Source organism: Strongylocentrotus purpuratus, unplaced genomic scaffold (assembly GCF_000002235.5).
Source record: "Strongylocentrotus purpuratus isolate Spur 01 unplaced genomic scaffold, Spur_5.0 spur5_scaffold_13, whole genome shotgun sequence".
In the NCBI taxonomy this organism is placed as follows: Eukaryota; Metazoa; Echinodermata; class Echinoidea; order Camarodonta; family Strongylocentrotidae; genus Strongylocentrotus; species Strongylocentrotus purpuratus.
Window position 1 is genome coordinate 5,850,829 of NW_022145598.1, and position 23,202 is coordinate 5,874,030.

The 23,202-nt window shown below is 37.1% G+C and overlaps 1 protein-coding gene and 1 long non-coding RNA gene across 5 annotated transcripts in view; one reads left to right on the forward strand and one right to left on the reverse strand.

Moving 5' to 3' along the window:
* LOC584048 (eyes absent homolog 1) overlaps nt 1–23,202 on the forward strand; it is an 88,120-nt gene that overhangs the window by 43,663 nt on the left and 21,255 nt on the right. For 2 of the 4 annotated variants that reach the window (XM_003730033.3, XM_011667844.2), the window contains 6 exons: nt 667–836; nt 1,254–1,379; nt 2,493–2,575; nt 3,089–3,248; nt 9,193–9,419; nt 10,675–10,758. In XM_003730033.3, the coding sequence (XP_003730081.1) occupies nt 667–836; nt 1,254–1,379; nt 2,493–2,575; nt 3,089–3,248; nt 9,193–9,419; nt 10,675–10,758 (850 nt within the window). The remainder of the gene's footprint in view (nt 1–666; nt 837–1,253; nt 1,380–2,492; nt 2,576–3,088; nt 3,249–9,192; nt 9,420–10,674; nt 10,759–23,202) is intronic. The other 2 variants (XM_030982767.1, XM_030982769.1) reach the window with 2 other exon arrangements.
* Nucleotides 642–2,736, reverse strand: LOC115922958. Its single transcript, XR_004063695.1, has 2 exons — nt 2,497–2,736; nt 642–1,383 (listed from the first exon to the last, which is right to left on the reverse strand). It is a non-coding gene; the product is annotated as an uncharacterized LOC115922958 (long non-coding RNA).

Genomic DNA, 23,202 nt, shown 5'->3' on the forward strand with positions numbered 1-23,202 from the left:
CTTTAACATGATTGGTAATAAGAGCTTCCATTTCATTTTTTGAAATTTGGGTGTTTCCAAAACTGGTCTTTACCTTTAAAGGTTTATTCCAGTAGTGTAAATGGTAGTCCCCCAAAATCAATGATTTTTCAAAAGTGTTTTTGGGCTGTGTGAATGGGCGAGAGAGAGAGAGAGAGAGAGAGAGAGAGAGAGAGAGAGAGAGAGAGAGAGAGAGAGAGAGAGGGGAGAGAAATTGTGCCCAGTTTCTGGACCCTAGCCTTGAGTCCCCTGCTGTGCAAGGCCTAAGGACAAATGGTAGCATCAAAGAATCAGTTTGAATTCCAGCTTCAGTCTTTCTTTTTGATTTTGGTTGCAGAGTTTAGATGGGGGTGACACCTCTGCACCAAACAAATAAACTGAGCTATTTTTCATTAGACCATAGTCACCATTGTGAAGGTCATATAGGAGTGCTACATTCAGGGGGGTAGATTGATATTCAGTCGTAAACATGGTGGCAACATCACAAAACCAAATTTCAATTTTGGTTGAAATAATCCCTTCTAATGATATGTGTAGCATGTATTTGCTGCCAGGTATATGTTATAAAATTTGAATGTTCTTAAGGATTTATTTAATAACCAGTTGAGTGGAGAAGTAGAATAAATTGTTTTAATGTTTTTGTTACAGTCAAGCATACCCACACATCTTGCCTACTCCAACGGCTCAGGGCGCCAACTTTCAACCAGTAGGATCACAAACACAAGGCACATTTGGTTCTCAGAGTGCCTCCAGTTACCCCTACTCTACTCAGACATCACCCTCGCCCTATGGGCTAGTAGGACAAGCTATGTCCTATGGTAAGATCACTTCCTTATATCTCACTTATGGGCTAGTATAGGAATTGTAACTATGTCCTATGGCATAATTTGAATTATTTAGGAACTGAGTGCAATCCAAAACTTGTAAGTCATTAGATTCTTTCTTTTCTTTTTTAAAGTTAGTATAGTCACCAAGAATACTTGCTCTAATTTGTTCCAATTATTGAATTAAAAAAACGTATTGCTTTTACACTCATTTAGCACCCCAAAAAAATTATCTTAATAAAAGCGTTACACGTATTATCCAAATATGAGCACGGCGGTATGATCAACATTTTGGTTAACAAATAAAATAAATATTTGTGAATGACAAGAAATATATGCTGGTACCTAAAATATGCCAGGTGTTCCATCCATGTTTCTAACAAAGTGGGCATTAATTTTATTATTTTACAGGAGCAAAGTCTTTAAAGTCGGACCCGGCTACATTACAAGGTCAAGGGTCGTATCTTAGTACATATGGTTCATCAAGCTTCACTGGTAGTCCGCAAGCAACACAGAGCCCTTATTATGGCATGCAAGGTACCTTTCTTTATCCATTCAGTACCTCACAGAGCCCTTATTAATGGCATGCAAGGTACCTTTCTTTATCCATGCAGTACCTCACAGAGCCCTTATTATGGCATGCAAGGTACCTCTCTTTATCCATTCAGTACCCCACAGAGCCCTTATTATGGCATCCAAGGTACCTCTCTTTATCCATTCAGTACCTCACAGAGCCCTTATTATGGCCTGCAAGGTACCTTTCTTTATCCATTCAGTAGCTCACAGAACCCTCATTATGGCATGTTTCTCTCAACTTTCTGCTTTTATTAAATCCAACTGAAGATCAGGGTAGACTTTCCCTTTAAGAAATGTTTCCATTGCAAGATTAATCTATCAAGGTTTTAAAATGGTTGTCTTGGAGCTAATCCAGACAGAAAATGGGTAATTTTGCATAGTCACTCTTTTGTATAATGCAGTCCTGCATCAAGTAGTTCCCACTATTTTGTGCATAATCGCATGAGAGGCAAAGGAAGCAACTAAAGTGTCACTGAAAATGACCAATACAGGTAAATCAAAGAAACACATAGCATTCCCTAAAGGATAATTACCATTTTCACCTTGTTTTTCTCATAATCACTTTTGAATGTGAGATAAATTGGGATGAACGCCATTTAATAGAAAATCATGTTGTTATTTCAAATTGCATAATCCTGAATAAGTTAAGTAATGGGGATGTTCATCTTCATTTCAACTACACCTCTGTCAGAAAGTAGGCTTTCCAGAAGGACTTTGTATTGGTTGAGATATGCCCAATTTAGTGGGTACCAAAATCAGAATCTGAAGCAATTCAGTATTTCAACCTCCTGAACCTTACTAACACTTCTCCATCAAATTTTATGTAAAATATCAATTTATCTTCATAATAGATGAGGTTGAAAGAAAATCCACGATTAAGTTATTCATACAGTAGGCTTGCGGGTGCACCATGTGAGAGAGAGAGGGAGGATTGAGGAGTCCTGAAAAGGACTCTCGGTAATCTTTCTTGAGGGTTTGTAGTCCTGAAATGGACTGTTGGTGTAGTTAGTTGGTAGTTGGTGTAAGTTATTCATCTTGTCTAATGCTTGTACATGTATTGTTTGTGTTTGCCAGGTACGTTTACAACGGCAGGCTACACATACCCATCAACCAGCAATACAACAACAAATTCACAGGGTTTCAACAGTACACATCAGGTATGTAAATATTATTTTATAATTGCACTGATTCATAACCGGGCATGGTGGCTCAGTGGTTAGAGTGCCCGCCTCATGAATGGGAGGTCGTGGTTTCGAACCCCGGCCGAGTCATACCAAAGACTTGTAACAATGGGACCTTCTGCCTTCTAGCTAGGCGCTCAGCATATTAGATTGGAGAAGGGTTAGTTATAACATATTATGTTATATTATGTTATGTTATAACTGAAGCGGCTACCCTGGGTAAATAAAACGTTATTATATATTATTATTGTTATTCAAAAGGATTCAAATTCAGAGAATTGTAGTACTTTTGTTTGGCATAAATCTTATTCTACTCTCTGAAGGTACACACCTGATAAAATTTAGTGCAAAATGGTTGGTATTATGTTGAAAGATCTCTTTTCAGTCCTGTTTACTACGAGGCACTGCACAGAAGTGCTTTGGTGAGGTTGATTTGTGTCAAAGTTTATATCATGAAATCTTACTTTTATTTGTCTTGTTTCTTTACAGGGTGTAGAATATGGTTCTTATACGGCCTACAGTCAAACCGGTTTCAACCAGTACTATGCTTCACAAAATTACAGTCCCTACTCTATGTCAAATAGCTTGAGCGCTAGCACGCCGTTACCTAATACAACAACATACCAGTTAGCGCCGTTACCAAGTGACAGTGAGTAAAAAGATATTTACTATTTTATCTTCCCTCGTCTCATCAGTCATCCTTTACAAATTTCATCTTGTTAATTTATGCAATTCTTATGTGATTGTGATGATTATCCAATTTCACTCAAATTTTGTGAAACGCTGAGATATATCTCCTGAGCTAGGTTGAACGTATAGATTATTGGCAATCTGCTTACAAGTCAGAGTTAACCATTTTATCATTAATTGTGGACTGGATAACTCAACGGTATATAAAAATGCTTTTAAAACAGAGCAATACATTATTCAATATGTTGGTAATGAATATTTTCTTTGCACTATTTCTGTTTACTGCCTTCGATCTGCAACACTTCTCTCATGATAAGAGGCTATGACAAAGGGCAAATGATACCTAATAAGCTTGATATAATTTGATAATGCAAAACAGGTGAGACCATAAACATCTCATGTGGTAATGGAAAGAGTTAGGATATGAGGAAATGTTGATTTGTTTAACTTAAATTACATTTGAGATTTAACCTTTCATACTGCTCAATAGTTAGGTACTCAGTTTATGATAGATACAAACAATGACTTGATTTTAAATGATTTTAAATAACCATTGTATGCCTGGCTGTAGCTTTTCGAAATTGTATTTTTTCCCCCATTTTGACAATTTTATCCCTTTACCTCCTGGCGAATTTTCTGTCATTTTCTTGGTCTCCAGCATGCATTCCTGTGAAGACCGAATGATTCTCTTTCCCCCAGGGCTAAACCACTGCATATTTCTCTCTAGTTTTCTTAGTTGTTTGAATACAAGCGTGAAGTCACGTTCGCAGGTCGTAGAAATTGATGTGACGCATCACATTGCTGGTTTGGAAGAAGCTTCTTAAAGGCTGTGTTATTGATTTGTGTTTGTCAAGAGACGCGCGCCATTCTACTCAATTATTCACTATTTTAAAATTCATTTAAACAGGTGTGAGATTTTTCTGCAGGGCTGATTTTAAATGATTGAAATGGCACTACAGTTTGTTTGTTTTTAGCTTTTTCTTTTGATCATAGGTACTTGTGTCTAGAATAGCAAATAAAAGTTGCTTAGATGTTGATATTAAGTATCAAATAGTACTGGACGAATTATAAGATTCTTCCCGATTTATTGTTCCTTTTTAGAATGCACATTTTCTATTGTAATGAGTATGGAAATGACCTGTAAATGGGACTAGAATCAACCAAGGATTTGAGCTTACATTCAGTTGAGAGAGAAGGGGTATTCAGAAATACAATGTTACCATTATGGAAGAGAGGGAGAGAAAGAGAGAGAGAGAGAGAGAGAGAGAGAGAGAGAGAGAGAGAGAGAGAGAGAGAGAGAGAGAGAGAGAGAGAGAGAGAGAGAGAGAGAGAGAGAGAGAAAAGACTCAATTAAACTTGGGAGAAAGTGAATTTTTACCGCAGGGGATTAGGGACAATCTAGAAAATTGGGCCATAAAATGTTATGGACAATTATAGTCCTGCTGGTACTCAATGCATACTATTATCAGAGAGAATGGGGCGAATGAGAGAAAGCGGCCTATTGAAGCTTGTACAAACAGCCCCTGATATATGTACCAAAAGAATATCTTGGAGCTATATAGAGAGTTAGCTTCTCATCAACTTTCAATCATGAAAGAACCCGGGAAGGTCAGAAATATACTAGGAGGAAGAAAGAGAAGAGAAAGGACTGAAAATGGAAGATGAATGATTACTGGTATAAAATATTTGTGGTTATGAATTCAACATGGGTAAGAGAAATGAATTTCATTTAGCAAACAAAATGGTCAGGAAAAAATCAGGCTAATTGAAAAAAATGAAAGGCATGACAGACTTACGGAGTGAAGAGATGGATAATTGTGAAACACATCTGAAAGATAGATAATTGTGGAGAAGTAGGGATTGAAAATAGCTGAAAGAAGACAAGTTTATGATGAATAAATGAATGAAAGTTAATTTGCCTGCAGAAATTAAAGTTGGAATGAAATAGGGGTGGAGTGACCCCAACCATTATTGTTTATGGGTCACAAGGTTGCGCCTGTCACCCATGGGCAACAGATGATGACCTCAGATGACCTTTGTGGCACTGAATAGAACGACAGCAGGATAATAAGAGGGCTTGCCTGAAATGAGACCATTATATATGTGTCAGGGCTAATATAATCAGAGTGGTAACAAGTCTAGATGTTTGGTAGGGTACCGGTAGGGGTGATAAAATCAGAGTTGTAACAAGTCTAGATGTTTGGTAGGGTACCAGTAGGGGTGATAGAATCAGAGTTATAACAAGTCTTGATGTTGGGTAGGGTACCAGTAGGGGTGATAGAATCAGAGTTGTAACAAGTCTAGATGTTTGGTAGGGTACCAGTAGGGGTGATAGAATCAGAGTTGTAACAAGTCTAGATGTTTGGTAGGGTACAGGTAGGGGTGATAGAATCAGAGTTGTAACAAGTCTAGATGTTTGGTAGGGTACAGGTAGGGGTGATAGAATCAGAGTTGTAACAAGTCTAGATGTTTGGTAGGGTACCGGTAGGGGTGATAGAATCAGAGTGGTAACAAGTCGAGATGTTCGGTAGGGAAGAGGTTATAGATCAGGATGGTAACAGTCTAGACGTTTGGTAGGGAAGGGGTGATAGAATCAGAGTGTAAGAAGTCACGATGGTTGGTAGGGAACTCAGTCTCCAGCTGACGAGGGAATGGCATTGTTTAGGAATGTAATGAACTTTGTAATACTAAATTGTGTCAGATAACTTTAAAAAGGTTAAAGTTTAATCCATTTTATTCCCCCCCCTTCTCTCTCTCTCCCCCCTTCCCTCTCGTTTTGTGTACCTTGTACCCATACACAGTCTGTGTGCCCCTGTATCTCCCAATCTCACTCCATCTTGTCTTGTCTCTTCTGATTCCCTGATTTCTCTTCATAGAACTTCATTCTGAATAACCCTTACTCCACCTTCCTCTTCTCTTTTCCTCCAGTCCTTGAGGGCAATCTCTTAACAGGGTTTAAAGTGAAGGTTGAGTTCTTGGAAGAGGCGACAAATAATTTGTGAGCGTTATCATTGCATTATGCAAGTGTGGAAGAACATCAGATATAAATTTTCCCTGAGAAACATGGCTCTTCAAATGCCTTGATATTCTAAATATGACATGTAACATCATAACAATTGGGATGTATTTTTATGCCACACGTTTGTGTATTTCCATATTTATCTTTCTGTGAACAGTGCTTGTAACTTTACCAAGACTGGGCCAAATTTCTTATCATTTTGATGATTCCAGAACCTTGCAGTACACGCCAATACCTTTATGCTAGATGATCAACCTTTTCTAATCGATTCCACAAGGTTTCCTTCACAATGCAATCGTATGACCAGAACTCAACTTTATCTTTAAACTTGAAAATGATTAATGCTTGGCACAAATTCTACAATATTGAAGTTATGTTTACAGTTTACCATGTACAAATACACTGATTTCAAATTCTGATAAACCCAAACACATATTTACTTATTTTAAATTGTGATTGAAAGGTTAATATTGATTTGCATCCTTTTTGTTATAAAATTTGGTAACAGAGTGAAGTGAAGTGAATTTCTTTTTTTTCTTTTTTTTTTGGAAATGAAAGGCACATGATGCTGAGACCTTCTTTTCTGTTAGTTCAAAGGGAGTGTGAAGGGGAGGGTGAAGGCTGTAAAGGTATGCAGTAGATGGTTAAGGAGTGTGTGATAGATAGATCATCAGTAGTCACTGAGTTAAAGACTGGTTGAGAGGGGTAGGTAAGAATGGTGCTATGTAGGGTTGATTGGAGTGGTCACTGCATATCACTAACACTCTCCAAATCAAGTTCTCCCTGCTCCTAGGACAGGGACCCCCTCCAACAACTTCAATCTGCGACTCACCTTTCGAGAGAGACCTTTACACCGGTCGTTTCGCCGACTGCACACCGACCGACTATCCCTTTCCCCTCTCACTTCATCTGGCGTCTATGGTTACGCTTCCCATACTCTTTCCCCGTTTCTTGAACGGTTTTTAAAGCGCTCCTCGCGCCAATTGCCTCTGGGCCAAACTACTTGAGCTGATGAGGAACGAGGCGATTGGAATTATCTCCATAACGTTCATGTCGCCCTCAGTGAAGCAAGCTAGCGGCCAGAGGAAGCTTGTCATCAAGATGCACAAGATTTGACCAAATTTTCCCCTCTCTCCTAGAATGATTTAAAATTGTATCCTGTCTTAAGGTTTATTTGGTGAGAGACTCTCTACAGTCCCCCTCTCTGTGTGCGACTGCTTTGGCAACCCGCTTTTCTGTTTTGCCTAGATGTACACAGGCATATCTGTCAGAAGACACTGCTCAAATAACTGGATGAATTTGAAGTTCAGTAAAGTTACTACCGTATGTTCAATTATATTTGGGATGAAAACAAATTGGGTATTCCTTTTTTTGTGTGTGCTTACTGTTTAATTGTTATCAAAACTGTCAAAAAAGGTCTCAAGGCTTGATAGTTTTCTTTTATTGTAAGGTCATTTTGCATGAAGGGAGATATATCCATTCTTACTTTTCTTGTTGTAATGTTCTATGATATATATTTGTATGGAACAGAAGTATTACATTTTGTTTTAATATTTTGATTTTATCTACTTGTATCTGTATACTTATTATTCACCACAATTCACACATAACCAGCTCACAAAACCTGCTATCCCATACCACATAGCCTGACTTACCTTGTATCTCACTCGGTATGCATAGTGTTTGAGGGAGAGGTATTTTAAGATATGGCATTCAACAGGTTAAAGGATATGCCTCTGGTGACACCCTCCTGGTTCCTCATCAACTGCTCATCTAGGTTTACAATCCATGGCATTAAGTGTTGTTAACTCACTGAGCGCTTAGCCTCCTTTGGTTTCACATTATTCGTGTTGGGTAATGCGTGCATGAACATGCATCCTAAACCTATCAGTCGATGTCTAAATTATCAGCATTAGATTGCAATGCATTTTGATGAGGTTCCTAACCTGCAAGGTGCTTGTTTACCTCCTCCTCAACCAGACATCATTTCAAGGTGAAAGACAAGGTGAACCCTCACTTAATACATCGAGCTACCAATTTACATCTCAAATAGAAAGCACACTTTCTTTTCTTTGCCCCGTTTTCATTTATATTCTTCAATCTTCATTATCTGCTTTAATAAATCTTTTATATATTTTCCTCCTTATGAACAGGTTGCCCCCTCGGTGTAAAGAATCCTCTTGTAAAGATTTAAATCATATCACCATATATACCACTCATCTTTTTTGAAGAATTCACTAAAAATGACACAAGAGCTGCATACTAGTCGCTACTATCGGCAAACAGGACGGAAAAACTTAAACCCACCTCTGGAGTGTGGTTTTATAAAAAGCCGGCAGAGATTTCACAGATTTTTGCAGTGTAAATGCTCGCTCTCAAAACATTGATGAATGATTCCAGTTTGTGGTCATGTGACTCTTCTCACTTCCATGTGATCACATGCAGAGCAGCGATGTTGGGCATGTGCACTACTCACCCAAAAAACAGAATGAGCAAACACTGACGTTTTTCTATGGATTTTTCAAGTAGTGTAAATATCAGTAACAAAATGATGGTTTACAAAATGGTTTTGGGCTGTGTGAATGGGTCTATTTATCTACTAAGTAACCTGACATTTCTCAATATACTTTTGTCAAATTCAATGATACCTTCATTTGGGATGTCTCAAAATAAATGCAATAAGATTTTGATTGGCACCATCTGAAAAAGTCCTTACATGTACCTCACTTATCATGTACTCCACTCAAAGCATCCACCTGTACACTCCATCAACATAGCATTTCTCAGTATACATGTACATTTATCATACACCCAATGCAAAATATACCCCCATTATACTCCATCACATGGCATTTTTCCTCGTTGTTTCTCACTTATCTTAAAGAAGTCGACCCAACTCCGCCACAATCTGACCCCTCCACCACTCCATCTCTCTCTCATGCAGTTGAGAATACTTTCACCACCGATGCCTCCATCAAACTGGATGATGCCAATGGTATTGGAAGAGGGCGTCAAGGTCAAGGTCAAGGTCCCAAGAATGGTAATAGAACCAAGTCAGCAGGAAGAAGTAGAAGAAATAATCCATCACCACCTCCAGAAGATGGTTTAGAGGTAAATATCAATACCTTATTATTCATTACTCATGCTATCAATTAAGCACTTATTATTAATATATAATTGTGTGGCTGGCAGAAGGGTGCACCGTATTCCAATGTTCTGCTTTATGCACGAACGTGATATTGCATTAAGCAGATCGTTATTGGCATTAAAATGTCTGTAACTGCCTATTTGTTTTGAAATTACTCAAATTAGGTAGATACGATCCATTTTCTTTATTTTAGAAGTCAATGAAGACAAATCCCTGTAAGGTAGAAATCTACACTTGATATGAACCAATTGCAAGAAAGACAATTCTTTCAGTGGATTGTGGGAGCAATATTCGTGAAGGCTCCTGACTCCCATACAAGCCATCCCAGGGGGGTGTTCCACAAAGGTCCCAAGTCAAACTTAACTCTAAGTTGGACTCAAACATTACATAGAGCCATTTGTAGCCTTGAACTAAAATATATTCAAAAGCAAAAATTCATGTATTTAAGATTTTTCATAAATTCCACATCAAGAACATGAAATATCCTTGATAATGGAAAATATGAATGATTTGCATCAACATGTTATGCCTTTTAATATAACTTGTACAAAATATTTTCAGAGATGTTAACAGCTTTCCATAGTTGTTAAGACCAACTTAGAGATAAGTTCAACTTAGGATCTTTGTGAAACACCCCTGGTTCAATCCTTGCTCAGTGCTTACAATCTTAGATGGGATTCTTTGCCCACTGTGTAATGATGGGTGTTATGGGTAGCTAGCATTGCTAGGGTAATAATAATTACATTGCCTGAAGGAAGAGCAGAATTAGCTCTCATGTAGGCCTATCTACTCTGGGTAAATAAGACCACATTATCATATTGATCAAGTTCTGCTTCTGTCACATTTCCCCATTGTCAATTTCTTTTGTGACTCCAACCTACATTTATAATCGGCCATGTCTCAAAAACTAACGTCAACAAAAAAACAGCCTCTTAATCTAGACTGTTTAGCTGTGATGAAATAAAGCATACACCATGAGTAGCATTTAGTTTGATTGTTTTTTGTCCATGATCCATATGATTAACTATTTGTTTACTCAGCATAAATGTTGACTAAATGCATTTTCTGATAGATTTGTTTAGATCTTCTTATCACACAAACAGGTTCATGTGCCTTTCTTTATGTGAGTGAATAAATGGATGGGTTTGTTTGTCAGTATTTGTAATGTTGCATTTCTCTTATTTAGATTATGTTTCCATCTTGCTCTATTCTTCACAGAGAGTATTTGTTTGGGATTTGGATGAAACCATAATCATCTTCCACTCACTGTTAACGGGGTCATATGCAACCAGGTTTGGAAAGGTAAGATCAAGTTTTCTTGTTTGTTTCTCCCTAAAAAATCCTTTGAATCATGCAACATTGTAATACACTTTCCTTATTTTGTTTGTGACTGGAGAGTATTAAGTGAAATTAAAGAATGTGTTAACATGTTAGCATGAACACACACATACATTATATATTTGTACTGGGAATGATAAATAGATAATCCTCTTATGAAAATATAATTACTTGTGTCTATGCCACTAAACTTTACAGCCTATGAAAGGCTGAATATCCTTTTTTTTTCTTCTCCAAATCTTGATTTTATCTTAATTAGTCCTTTACATCCCTTCCCCTTTTCTCTCTTCATTTGTATTTATGGGGAGCTGGATTGTCTTCTTTTCTGATTATTCTTTATATGTTCCTCCATTTTACTCCCTCGGTATCTTCTTACATACTATTTCCATAAACTTAGCAAGGCATACCAAATGAATAATCATGTGTATTAATGTTTACAATTTAACAGATATTTATTTGTAGTTATATATCATGGGTTTGTGGTTTAATTAGGTGGATAACCATTGCTATGTTATCCATCTAGTAGAGAGGATGTAAACTGCTAAACCGCTTCATTTATTTCCCCCTTTTCATCCTCCGTGACTTGTTCAATTCAATCTTCCATCTTCAAATTCTTATATTTTGCTTTTTTTCTCTCTTTTTCCGTGGATAATCGCGATAGAAAAAAATATCTGTCAATTTTGAGGGGTAGATGAGAGAAGAGCAAGACATCTGTGTGCGCTATGTGCTGCAATCTAAAACTCATGGCCTCAGGCATCCAATACACGCTCCTCTGTCATTCACCCCTCTTTCTCAATATACTCCTCTGATTATTGGGTGAAAGACGGAGAGAGAGAGAGACGGACAGAGAGAGCAAAACAGACAGACAGTGGGAGAGAGAGAGAGAGGGAGAGAGGGGGAAGAGAGAGAGAGAGAGAGAGAGTGAGAGAGAGAGAGAGAGAGGGAGAAAAAAACGATGGAGAGACAGTGGGAAGTGAGGGAATCAGAAAACTGAAGAGCAAAAGAGAGAAGAGAGGGAGAGAGGAAAGAGGGGAAGGGTGGACAGAGTAAGAGAGAGAGCGGGAGAAAATATTATGGAGAGACAGTGAGAAGTGAGGGAGTTAGAGGGAGGAGGGAGACAGAGAGAAGGGGGGGGGGGAATAGACTAAAAGAGAGAGAAAGAGAGAAAGTGAAATGGGACAAAAAGAATGTGGTGGGGGAATTGATGCAAGAATAAGAATTGTGCTAGAGAGAGAGAGAGAGAGAGAGAAGGGGAAGGGGAAGAGGAATAAGAAATAATCTATCAATGTTTAAAAAGTGAAGGACTGAAAAACAAAATTGATCAGTGATAGGTATAAAATATCAGGAAATAGGGTGTAGGAAAAACCATATTAATTTTCAGAAGAAAGAATTCATGAAAGTTTGCATGCAGATGTTATGATTATCATCAAAAAGTTAAAATGTCTTACAAAAGAGATGAAAGGAGGAAATAGCAAGACAAGTATACTATAGAGAATATAATTTGAAGTGAAAAGGAATAAAATAGAAAGGAAGTGAGAGGTTATAAATGTTTTAATATTTGACAGGTAGTGTAATACAAGATCAAAATGGTTACCACTCACCCAACCTTGAAAGCTAGTCATTTTCAGCAATATTAAGAGCAAATTTTCCCACTTTTGTAGTGTTTTTAAGAAATGTGAAACACCTTGATTTAATCTGTAGCCAGTTTCCTTTCTTGGGGAAGGCTGTGAGTAGAAAAGCAGGCTCAACAAAATGATATTTGAGATGGCCTAACTATGTAATCTAGAAGCCTGCAATGCAAAGGTGAACTATGAAATTGGAGTGCAAAGTATTGCATAACTAAGATCTGAAAAATAGATAATTGTGATGGAAGATTTTCTACCCTCCTGTTAATGGTAAGATTAGTGTCTTCTGGTGGACATTCACGTAGACTCGTAGAATGTTGAAGTATTTGAGTATTGATGATGTGATTTCAAGGTAAAATGATGATGAGGATTACTTTGTGACATGTTACATTGCTAAGTTACTTTTGAATTATTAGCTTATATTGATATAAAAGGAACATTCCTAAAGCCATTATCTTGTAATGTGAGTTGTATTTTATGATTTGAAGTTTAAATATTGGTGAATGTTGGTTCTACTCTTTTCTCTACTAGTGATTTTTAATATCTGAATAAAGACGAATGTGAGAATTGTTAATACCTGAATATTTGGATGTATATTGATTCAGGCAAGCATTATTTCCTGTATGCAGAGAAAAACGATTTTTCTGCCCGTGCGTGTGTGCGTGCGTGTGTGTGTGAGTGAGTGGTTTTGTGTGGGTGGGTGTAAAGTGGGGAGGGTGGGGTATGTTTGTCACCCGAGGAGGTTCTATTTATGAGTGATTCAACCCATGTATTGAACAGAATAATAATATGAGGGTTGTAATCACAAAATGATCTTGCTAGATAACAACCTAGTGCATTTTGAATCAAAATAGCTCAGGGCATTTCTAATCATCTGTCTTGTCCAAACTTCCCTTGTCTTCACTTTATTAATCTCTCTCCGTTCTCTCTTCCCAATCAGTATTTTCTTCTGTCAATCTAACATACTCTCTGCCCTGTAGACTTTCATCCCATCTATTTCACCAGAACTCTCTCCTTTCTCAATATCTGCTATACACAAAATATATTTTTTGTTAATTCCTTTATTCAGTTTTCTTGTCTTAGCACTTATAAATGATTAGGATTAAAAATGTGTTTCATTACCTTTTTGTTGATAAAGCTTGTGATATTGTTAGACGGTTGGAAATGGATTTACCTGCTTGTAAAAATAGGGGGACCCTGAGTCCCTGACACACTCTCTCTCTCTCTCTCTCTCTCTCTCTCTCTCTCTCTCTCTCTCTCTCTCTCTCTCTCTCTCTCTCTTTCTCTCTCTCTCTCTCTCTCTTTCTCTTTCTCTCTCTCTCTTTCTCTTTCTCTCACTCTCTCTCTCTTTCTCTTTCTCTCTCTCTCTTCTCTCTCTCCCTCTCTCTCTCTCTCTCTCTATAAAAACTGTAAATATATATCTACATATATATATGTTCATATATTCACTGTCCTCTCCCTCCATTGTCCTCTTTCTCATACCCTCTCCCTTCTCTTTTGCTCTCTATTCTTTTTTTATCTTTCTCCATTTCCTCCCTCTTTTTCCCGTCCACATCTGTCCGTTCCTCATATCTGTCCCCTTTGGCTCTCATTGATTTTTTGTGCTGTAATGTGATCTTTTCCACCTACAATTTTTTAGTTAAAATGGAAAAATTAAATTTAATATTTGATAATTCTAAACCTGGTAGGTACCAGTTTTAAAACAAGTAGTGCAATGATATTGCTTTTGTCTCATTGCTATAGCTTTTATCAATCATTTTATATTCATCATCAATGGATTCGGGTCAATCATCCAAATTATTTATCCTCTTAAACATTTATTATTTTGTATCATTTGTTGTTGACAAAGAAAAAAAACCATGTACCTCCAATAGATATTATAATATGAAATGGGGAAGCTCACCCCCATATTGGGTTAGTAATAATAGAAGCAAAAAAAAAATGAAAGTCACACTTTTTTGAAGTTCTCACAAGTGAAACACAAAGTGGCAACATTGACGCATATTGAGAGCTCCTCTCTAATTTGCTCCATACAGAAAATTTCATGAACTCTCATTGTAGTACTTAATGATGACGGAATAGCTTTGTTTCAAACAGAGGTTAAATAAAAAACACAATTGCAATAACTATATTTAGGATGAATGTATGATTTCAATTTATTTTTTAGTACAGGGCAAAAGAGAGGGGAGCTCGCAATATACGTCACAGAGTTCCAATTTGTATTTGATTGATTAAACCTTCAAAAATTCATAACTTTTCTATTTTTAATCGTTTTTTGCTCAAACTTTCACTGACCTGCTTCTTCCATTTTTCTGCTTCTATTAAAACCAACTTTATATCAGGGTGGACTTCCCCTTTAAGTGATGTAGCAAAAGCAGATATAAGCGATTTTCTTATGCATGGTGGCCTAGAAGTTAATAACCTTAGTGTGTTGGGCAACCCAATGCCAGGCCAGCATTTGCCCGAGGGCAACTTCTGCTGTGAGCCTGAGAGAAAGCTGACTATTGATAAGATTCTCTAGCTTGCCTGCTTGCTCGCTATGTAGAGCCTTCAGTTTGGCCTGCTTTTCACCCATTATGAATTCTCCACCATGTTTTCAATGCTGTGGGCTAGGAGATGCCTAAGGCTACGGCATGGTGTCTCTTGCAAAGATGAGGAACAGGGTTAGGTAGCATTTGGCTCTCCCTGTTTCTTTCTCTCTCTCTCTCTCTCTCATTCTCTCTCACATTCTCCCTCTTTCTCGTTCACCTTTTTTTCCTTCCTTCCTCTTTCTGTTGGAAGGAAGGTAAACATATTCATCTCCCTTGTGGAATAATAATAATATTGTGTAGCAGTTTGGGATGAGTAGACATTCAATTTGTTTTCCACTTTGCATTTCAAGAAAAACAATTCATTAATACATTACTGTTCATATTTTAAATGAATTAGTTGTCTTTTGTTTTCACTTGGTTGATTTATAATAGAAATTACAAGAGTAGAAGATGATAACTAATACAAAAATCATTTTTGAAAAACATTATTATCCACATGTACATTCACCTACCAGACAAACCCATATAGTTCTGTAGCATATTTGTTTTCTTAACTGAAATTACCCATATCAAAGGATATGAAAATGAATGGTGTACCCATTCCATCTTCAACCTGAGTCATATGTCTATATCACACCCACATTTATACTTTCTAAACCCTTTATTACGATCAGATCCAGTAGATTGCTTGCCCTACTTGTTCTTTATCATCTCTAGTAGCCTCTTCTAGCCCGATGATAGATTGCTTGCTTGCCCTCCCACCTCCCTGTTGTACCCTAGCACCTCTGGTACACTGTCCTATTCCAGTGGTAGATTGCTTGCCCTTTTGCACCCTATCACCTCTAGTAGCCTGTCCTAGCCCAGTGGTAGATTGGTTGCCCTACTTGCACCATGGACTTATCGTAGTAGGTCCATGCTTGCACCCTATCATCTCTAGTAGCCTCTCCTAGCCGACGATAGATTGCTTGCCATACCATCTCCCTGTTGTACCCTAGCACCTCTGGTACACTGTCCTATTCCAGAGGTAGATTGGTTGCCGTACTTGCACACCAGCACCTCTAGTAGACTGTCTTAGCCAAGTAGTAGATTGCCTGCCCTACTTGTACCTTAGCACCTCTAGTAGCCTCTTAAGCATAGCCCAGTGGTAGATTGGTTGCCCTACTTGCACCATGGACTTATCGTAGTAGGTCCATGCTTGCACCCTATCACCCCTAGTACCCTCTCCTAGCCCAGCGGTAGATTGCTTGCCCTACTTGTACCATGGACTTATCGTAGTAGGTCCATGCTTGCACCCTATCACCCCTAGTACCCTCTCCTAGCCCAGCGGTAGATTGGTTGCCCTACTTGCACCATGGACTTATCGTAGTAGTAGTAGGTCCATGCTTGCACCCTATCATCTCTAGTAGCCTGTCCTAGACCAGTGGTAGATTGGTTGCCCTACTTGCACCATGGACTTATCGTAGTAGTAGTAGGTCCATGCTTGCACCCTATCACCCCTAGTACCCTCTCCTAGCCCAGCGGTAGATTGGTTGCCCTACTTGTACCCTAGCACGTATATAGTAGACTGTTCTATCACCTCTAGTAGCCTCTCATAGCCCAGCGGTAGATCAAACATACACCTGTTGCAGTGAAATCAATCAATCGCCTGAGATCCGTCTTTTCTCTTGCCACGGTTACTGTGATCTTGAACTTTCATCCTCTTGCTACATGGCGATGTTTCATCTCTTTCTATTCCTCACTTCCCTTTGCTCTTCATTTACTTTGGCTTATTCTTGAAATCTTGAATTATTGTTGAACTGAACAACATTAATATCTTCTATAGTATCAGTCATTTCACTCATACTTTTTGTGCCTCTCCTACCTCTCTTATCTCATTCTCTCTCTTTCTCCCTTTGACTCCATCTTTCTCTTTCTCCCTCTTTTTGTCTCTCTCTCTGTCTCATTGTTCGTCTCTCTCTCTCTCTCTCTCTCTCTCTCTCTCTCTCTCTCTCTCTCTTCCCTCTCTCTATCCATATCTCTGTCTCCCAATTTTAAGTTGTTTCATTACTTAAGTTTTGCTGTATAACTCCAAGAATTAATTCATATGATTTCTGTCTCACTTTTCCACTCAATGAATCTTTGATGTGAAGAAGTGGGTCACAATCTAACAATTTTACATGTACCAGGGTAGCATAATATTAGTTGTCTGTCATTACTGGTGTTTATGTACACTTTACCTTTTCCTTATAAGGTTCATAAATGTATATATTCCCAAAAAATTCTAACCATGTTGATAATTATATTCTTGAACCACTCTACAATGTATCTTACAGGTAGGAGGCCCGTATATTAGCCTATACCATTAAAAATTAATTTATTTTGAATGATTTGACAATAACGTATTATCTTATATTTTTTATTGTAACAAAAGAGCGATTGATATACAAAAAGCAATCCAGAAAAAATATGACATGAAAACCCTGTGCTATTTGTGTAAAGGAGAAAGCAAATTTGTGAGATTTATGGATACTGTAGCAGCCTTGCTCCCATGCATGCCTGCAGGACAAAAGCACACAACAGGAAAGATTGGGTAGGCATAATGTCTCATTGAGTGACGGAATATATGCTTAATTGTGGGGAGCCGGAAAAGTAGAACATCAGAAATCCAGTCTTTCGTTCCCTACGGGTGACACATAGGCCAAAATCTTAAAGGACATAACATGCTCAGCAGTAGGCTTAAGTGATTGTCTTCTTTCAACCCACTACACAAAGTCTTTAATTTCCCTTTCCACTGAACTATCCTGCATTTACTTCCAATATGCATTACTCTATTTTCTGATGAATCATGTTACCTAGTTTTTAGAGCAGCTACAAATCCTTCACGGATATTGAATACAAAAATAAGCAGGGAGGTGTTAATATTGCGAAGACAGAATTCAGCAGAGTTTCTCCGCCTTCAACCCCAGCTACATAGAGCTGTAGATTGGTATTTAGAGTTTAGAAGAAACAGTCCCTATTTCTGTGTATGATGATGTAAAATCATGGGACACACGAAATCAGATGAGATTTTTTAAAGCTGAATTGTTCACACATGATATGAGAGCAATATTATTTCACCAGCAATTTATTCGGTTTGAGAGCAGTTATTAGAAAGAAGATTTTTTTGAGGGATGATCATAGAGGGTTGTAAGAGAGAAGTGTTTGTCTCTGATCACAACAAGTAGTAGGTAACTGATGTGAAGAGAAAGATGAAGAGAAATATGTTTGGTTGCTATTGAACTCACACCTCACAGTCTGTATCTTAAGTCCTTCTGATCCTTAAGGATTTCACTCACATTTTTCGGAGCTCTTAGAAGCTACCTTCCTCTCCCCCACTGCTCTTTTTTCCTACAATAAACTGGGTAGCTCAAAAGAAAGAAAAATCACAATTGAAATCTATTTTCTACAAACTGTTCTTGAATCGAGCAAGCAGAAAAGATCAAAGAGTTTGAACAAGTTTGTAATGACTGTCATCACAAAGAGATGGAACAACACCTGGCTGTATTTTTTTCCTTTGTGTGTAATATTTGTATTTCTGTAGAGTTCATTAAATTTTTATTCAATAGAATTCAATTAGATTATCTGAGAATGATACAGGTTTGCCTTGTTTCTGCCATGTTGACCTGCAATTCTTAGAATCACATAGTTTATCTTCTTTTTCCTTTTCATATTTATGTACAGTAATCATAGGTTTGGTTTGGTGGAATATAGGACATGGTTTTGATTAAAGGTAAAGACCAGTATTGGAAATGCCCCAATTTCAAAAAATGAAATGGAAGCTCTTATTACCAATCATGTGAAAGAATATGTTTTGACTAATACATGATGATACAAATTTTGCCGAGAAACTGCCTACTAATTGATATATTTGGTAAAATAGATTTTATATTGGTGTGTGAGAGATAAACGCACGTGTCGCGCGAGTGTGCATAGTCCATTACATCTTTCTGTGTACAGTGCTTGTAACGTTACCAAGACGAGACCAATTTCTTATCATTTTGATGATTCCAGAACCTTGCAGTACACACCAATACTGATATGCTAGATGATCAACCTTTTCTGATCGATTCCACAACGTTTCTTTCACAATGCAATCGCATAACCACAACTGGTCTTTATCTTTAAAATTCAAAATTTTAATAATTCTTTCTACTATGAAGAGTGAATTTTGATTTCCTTATCCAAAAAATATTTAATTTGTTTACAAATATGGCATTTAATATGATATAAAAGAATGCCTCTGTTTTTACAATTGTAATGGTAATGGTCAGACCTATGATTCAATACTTTTTAGTTGTCTCATGTATGTTTGTAAGAAAGTGGGAGATAGGAAGAAAGTTAGCAGTATGAGAAGACAGAAAATGAAAAAATGGAAAATGATTTCATTTTAGATTGAGTAAATGAATAATTCATTGTAAAGTAATAAAGTCATCCAGAGTTTCTTTCTAAGGAACCTGTCACTGCCCCCTATGGATGAGGTGTTCGTCTAATCAACCCTACATTCTATAATCTACTTGGATGGGAAATGAAGACGAAGAAAACTTTCTCTTGGGCTTCCATTTTGAATTAAAAAGCGGCAAACGCAGATCTTTGCCACTCTCCGGTGCATATCGGCAAACTCTCTTAACATTTAGTGAGGAAATTAACGGTTTATGCCGATTTCATGGAGGCTAGGAAACGTGAGATTCTACCGGCAGTAGAGGTCGCCACGCCACAAGTTCGAGCAGACGTATCGTCTTGAGAAAACACCCAAAAGATGGTATTGCGTCCCATGATTGCATACCTGATCCTGATGCTCGGGTCTTGACCAGATATTGTTAACCGCATATTTATAGCGACATATGTTTTGTCTCTATCCCATGTGTATTTAAACACCACGGAGCTAGATCCCCTTTGCTTTCTATCATTCATTAGACCTTCATTACTCCGTGTCATCTGCAGGTATCTCTGTCAAAAATCATTAATTCATTAGATTTATCACTTTGGGTTTGGTGACATCCCAATGTGTTAAGCTGAAGTTTATTCCATCAAATTGTAGAAATCCTATTGTTTTAGTTTTATACTGCACTTTAATATACTTTTCCTAGTCTATTTCTTGCTGTGACAAAGTATTATTGCCCCTTTGAATTCAGAGCTCTTTCAATAAAGTGAGTTGTGGTACTGCATTAGTGCTCATTTTTTTCAAATATTACTATAATTTGTGTAGTAGTAGTATGTGCCAATATTATACAAACTTACCATACTTTATGCTGAATAAATACAAGAGGATGTTTGTATTGGCATTTCTGATAAATATCCTATTCGTCCCTCATTGTGTTTATGATATATTATTTAAAAAAGACTTCTCTCTAGACAGCCAGATCCTGTCTGTAAACAACTTATTAAGAAAGAGCTCTCAGTATGTATTTCCTTTAGATGTTAGCTTAATTATGAATATGATTTCCTTATAATGTAGATAACATGGCCTTTCAATGAGAGCTAGTATGTGTATTGTTTGTTTGTTTATTCACATGTTTCCATGTTTTGCATGCTGCTAGAATAGTAGGTACTTAAGCTACCATATCCCTGTAATGAATATGATTGTTTTTTTAATGTTATTCTCTGATCCTTTTTAATGGCATTCTCTGATCCTTTTCAATGGCTAATGTGTCAAAAAGAGAACTTATAACCATGAGGTTTTAAATCCAGGAGAAATTTCATTTTCACATTTTGTGGAAAACTCAAAAGTAGATAATAGTTAAAATCATACATTGTAGTATAATAGAGGAAGTGATTATTATGATAGGTTTTAGAAGAGCCCTAAATGGATGTTTGCGCAAACACCTTTTAAGATTGCAACTCTGCCTCAATTCATATATTCAGGCTTTTTGTAAAGAACTATATGACTTTGGAAATGTGATTGGTTTAAAACCACTGGTTGGAGGGTAATGAGGTGTGCTAAAGAGATGGCAGTCTGCCACAAACATTACTGTTACCATACTAGTATCTTAAAAATAAAGTTAGAGGCTAGCTCAGTTGAAAAGAATTAGTTTAGTAATAACATGAAAATCAGAGAAATGGATAACAAGAATAAAGGTTAGAGAAAATTAAATAAAGATTTTATCTTCAAAGATAGGAGGATTAGTATTTGTTAACATGTTGTTGTTGTTGTTTTATTGGGGTTTTTTTTTTTTGGGGGGGGGGGGGGTAAAACAAATTACTTCTAGAAAATTGTCTTCTTATACCTTCATATACGGTATGTATTTTACTGAACTAAAGCTGGACTTGGAGATAGTTTGAAAGCAGTCTGAAATATTAGACTATCCATGAAACATTTATGAAAGAATCCAGAGCTAATTAGAAGATGTGATTTATTTTCTCATTAACAACAAGTAGAAAACTGTAATCTAAAAATCAGACATGCACATGTGCTTTTGTCATTAGCGAACCATATGGTAAGTTGGTCACTAACAAGCTTGAAACTGGGACCCCATTCTCATTAAGTATGTCTTCATCAGCTCGAGATTGCCAAATAGCCAAATAGCCAAATAGCCCGCTATTTCTGAAATAATACATAAGCCTGAAGTTATAAATCGCGTCTTCATCAGCTTGAAACTCGGGCTCGAGATATTTTGCTCTGCGTTTGCGCATAGTGCAAGTCTTCGGGCTGGTGAAGATGCACCAGACAAATAGCGGGATCATATTTTGCAAACTAGTCCAAGATATCTTGGGATGATTATCTTGACCGAATATCCCGCTAATTGCAACTGCGGGCTGGTGAAGACGTAAAGTAGCAGGATAAAATAGCAGGTTATTTGGCAATGTCGAGCTAATGATGACAAGCCTATTCACTTCCTGGACTGGTCTACACTAGACCGCTCTATGACAAGCCTATTCACTTCCTGGACTGGTCTACACTAGACCGCTATATGACAAGCCTATTCACTTCCTGGACTGGTCTACACTAGACCGATCTATGTTAGAGCGGTCTAGTGGATCAGTCTAGTTGATCGGTCTAGCATAAACTGGTCCAGCGAAGTGAGTGAGAATTGAGTCTTGCTGTCGTTTTGACAATTCTTTTAATGTAGGACCTTAAAAATAAGATAAATGATTACTTCCTTTTTTGACATAACAATTCAAGGTCGTAAGAATCTCAAGAAAAATGCTAGTTTTAGTTAAGATGATCATGTGCTATCATTTTCATAAACAGCTACTCGCTGTGTGCAAAACAAAACAAAATGAAAAAATGAAAAAGTTACTAGAATTTGAAATCCTTTTCAGCATGAAAAGATTGCCTATATATGTATATGGATAGGGACTATTAACTTCCATTTATGAATTTCCATATTTCTTTGGTGTCTTATCTTACTCATTACAAAGCAGATTAACAGCTTATAACTTAATTCTTTTGCAAATATTGATTTAACTATTAGAACATTTGCTGTAATGTTTGTTTAATTTTTAGGAAATTTATTTTTAGTCATTACCGGAACTTGAGATTACTTAATCACGTAATGCTTTAAGGCAATGTTGTTTTGACAATGAAACAGGAAATTAAGCACTTTGTACTATCATTCAATCATTGTTCTTATAAGGTATGGGACATTATTTTCATTAGAGGACACGTTATGATGAGGCTAGCTGCTACTGTACGTACAGTCTCAGTATGAGCTCCACCATCGAGTGTGATAGGAGGGACTCTCCCATCCTATACATTAGTCATGCTTCACAAAGCAAGAACAAAGACAAGATGGTCTAATACCAGCACCTAATGGCTCAGATAGACCATGAAAACACACATTTCTGGAAAAACCATCTTTTATCCAAGTTGCTGGTTGGATATGTGTGTATGTGATGTGTATTGATGTTTGTCCCCAGCATTCATTGGAAGTAGCAAATCACAATGTATTAATTAGCATGCATATCCTGTTGATTATTTTACACATGTTCTGTGGTGGAAATTGAAGAAGAAATAAAATCAGTGAGTGTGGATGACATTAACTCATTTCTTCTTTAGAATATTTACATTCAAAAATATATTTAAAGGTGCATGAAACTAATGTGAGATTCCTTGTTTTACAATAACAGCAATAAGAGAAAAATTGTGAGTGATTAAACAGTTATATTTTCTTTGAAGTAAAATAAAGGATAAATTATATTTTTGTGCAAAATAGAGGAGGGAAAGATAATGGAATTGCCCATATTTTATTGATTGATCACAAGTTTTGGAATTTAAATTCTTTTTTTTTATTTCG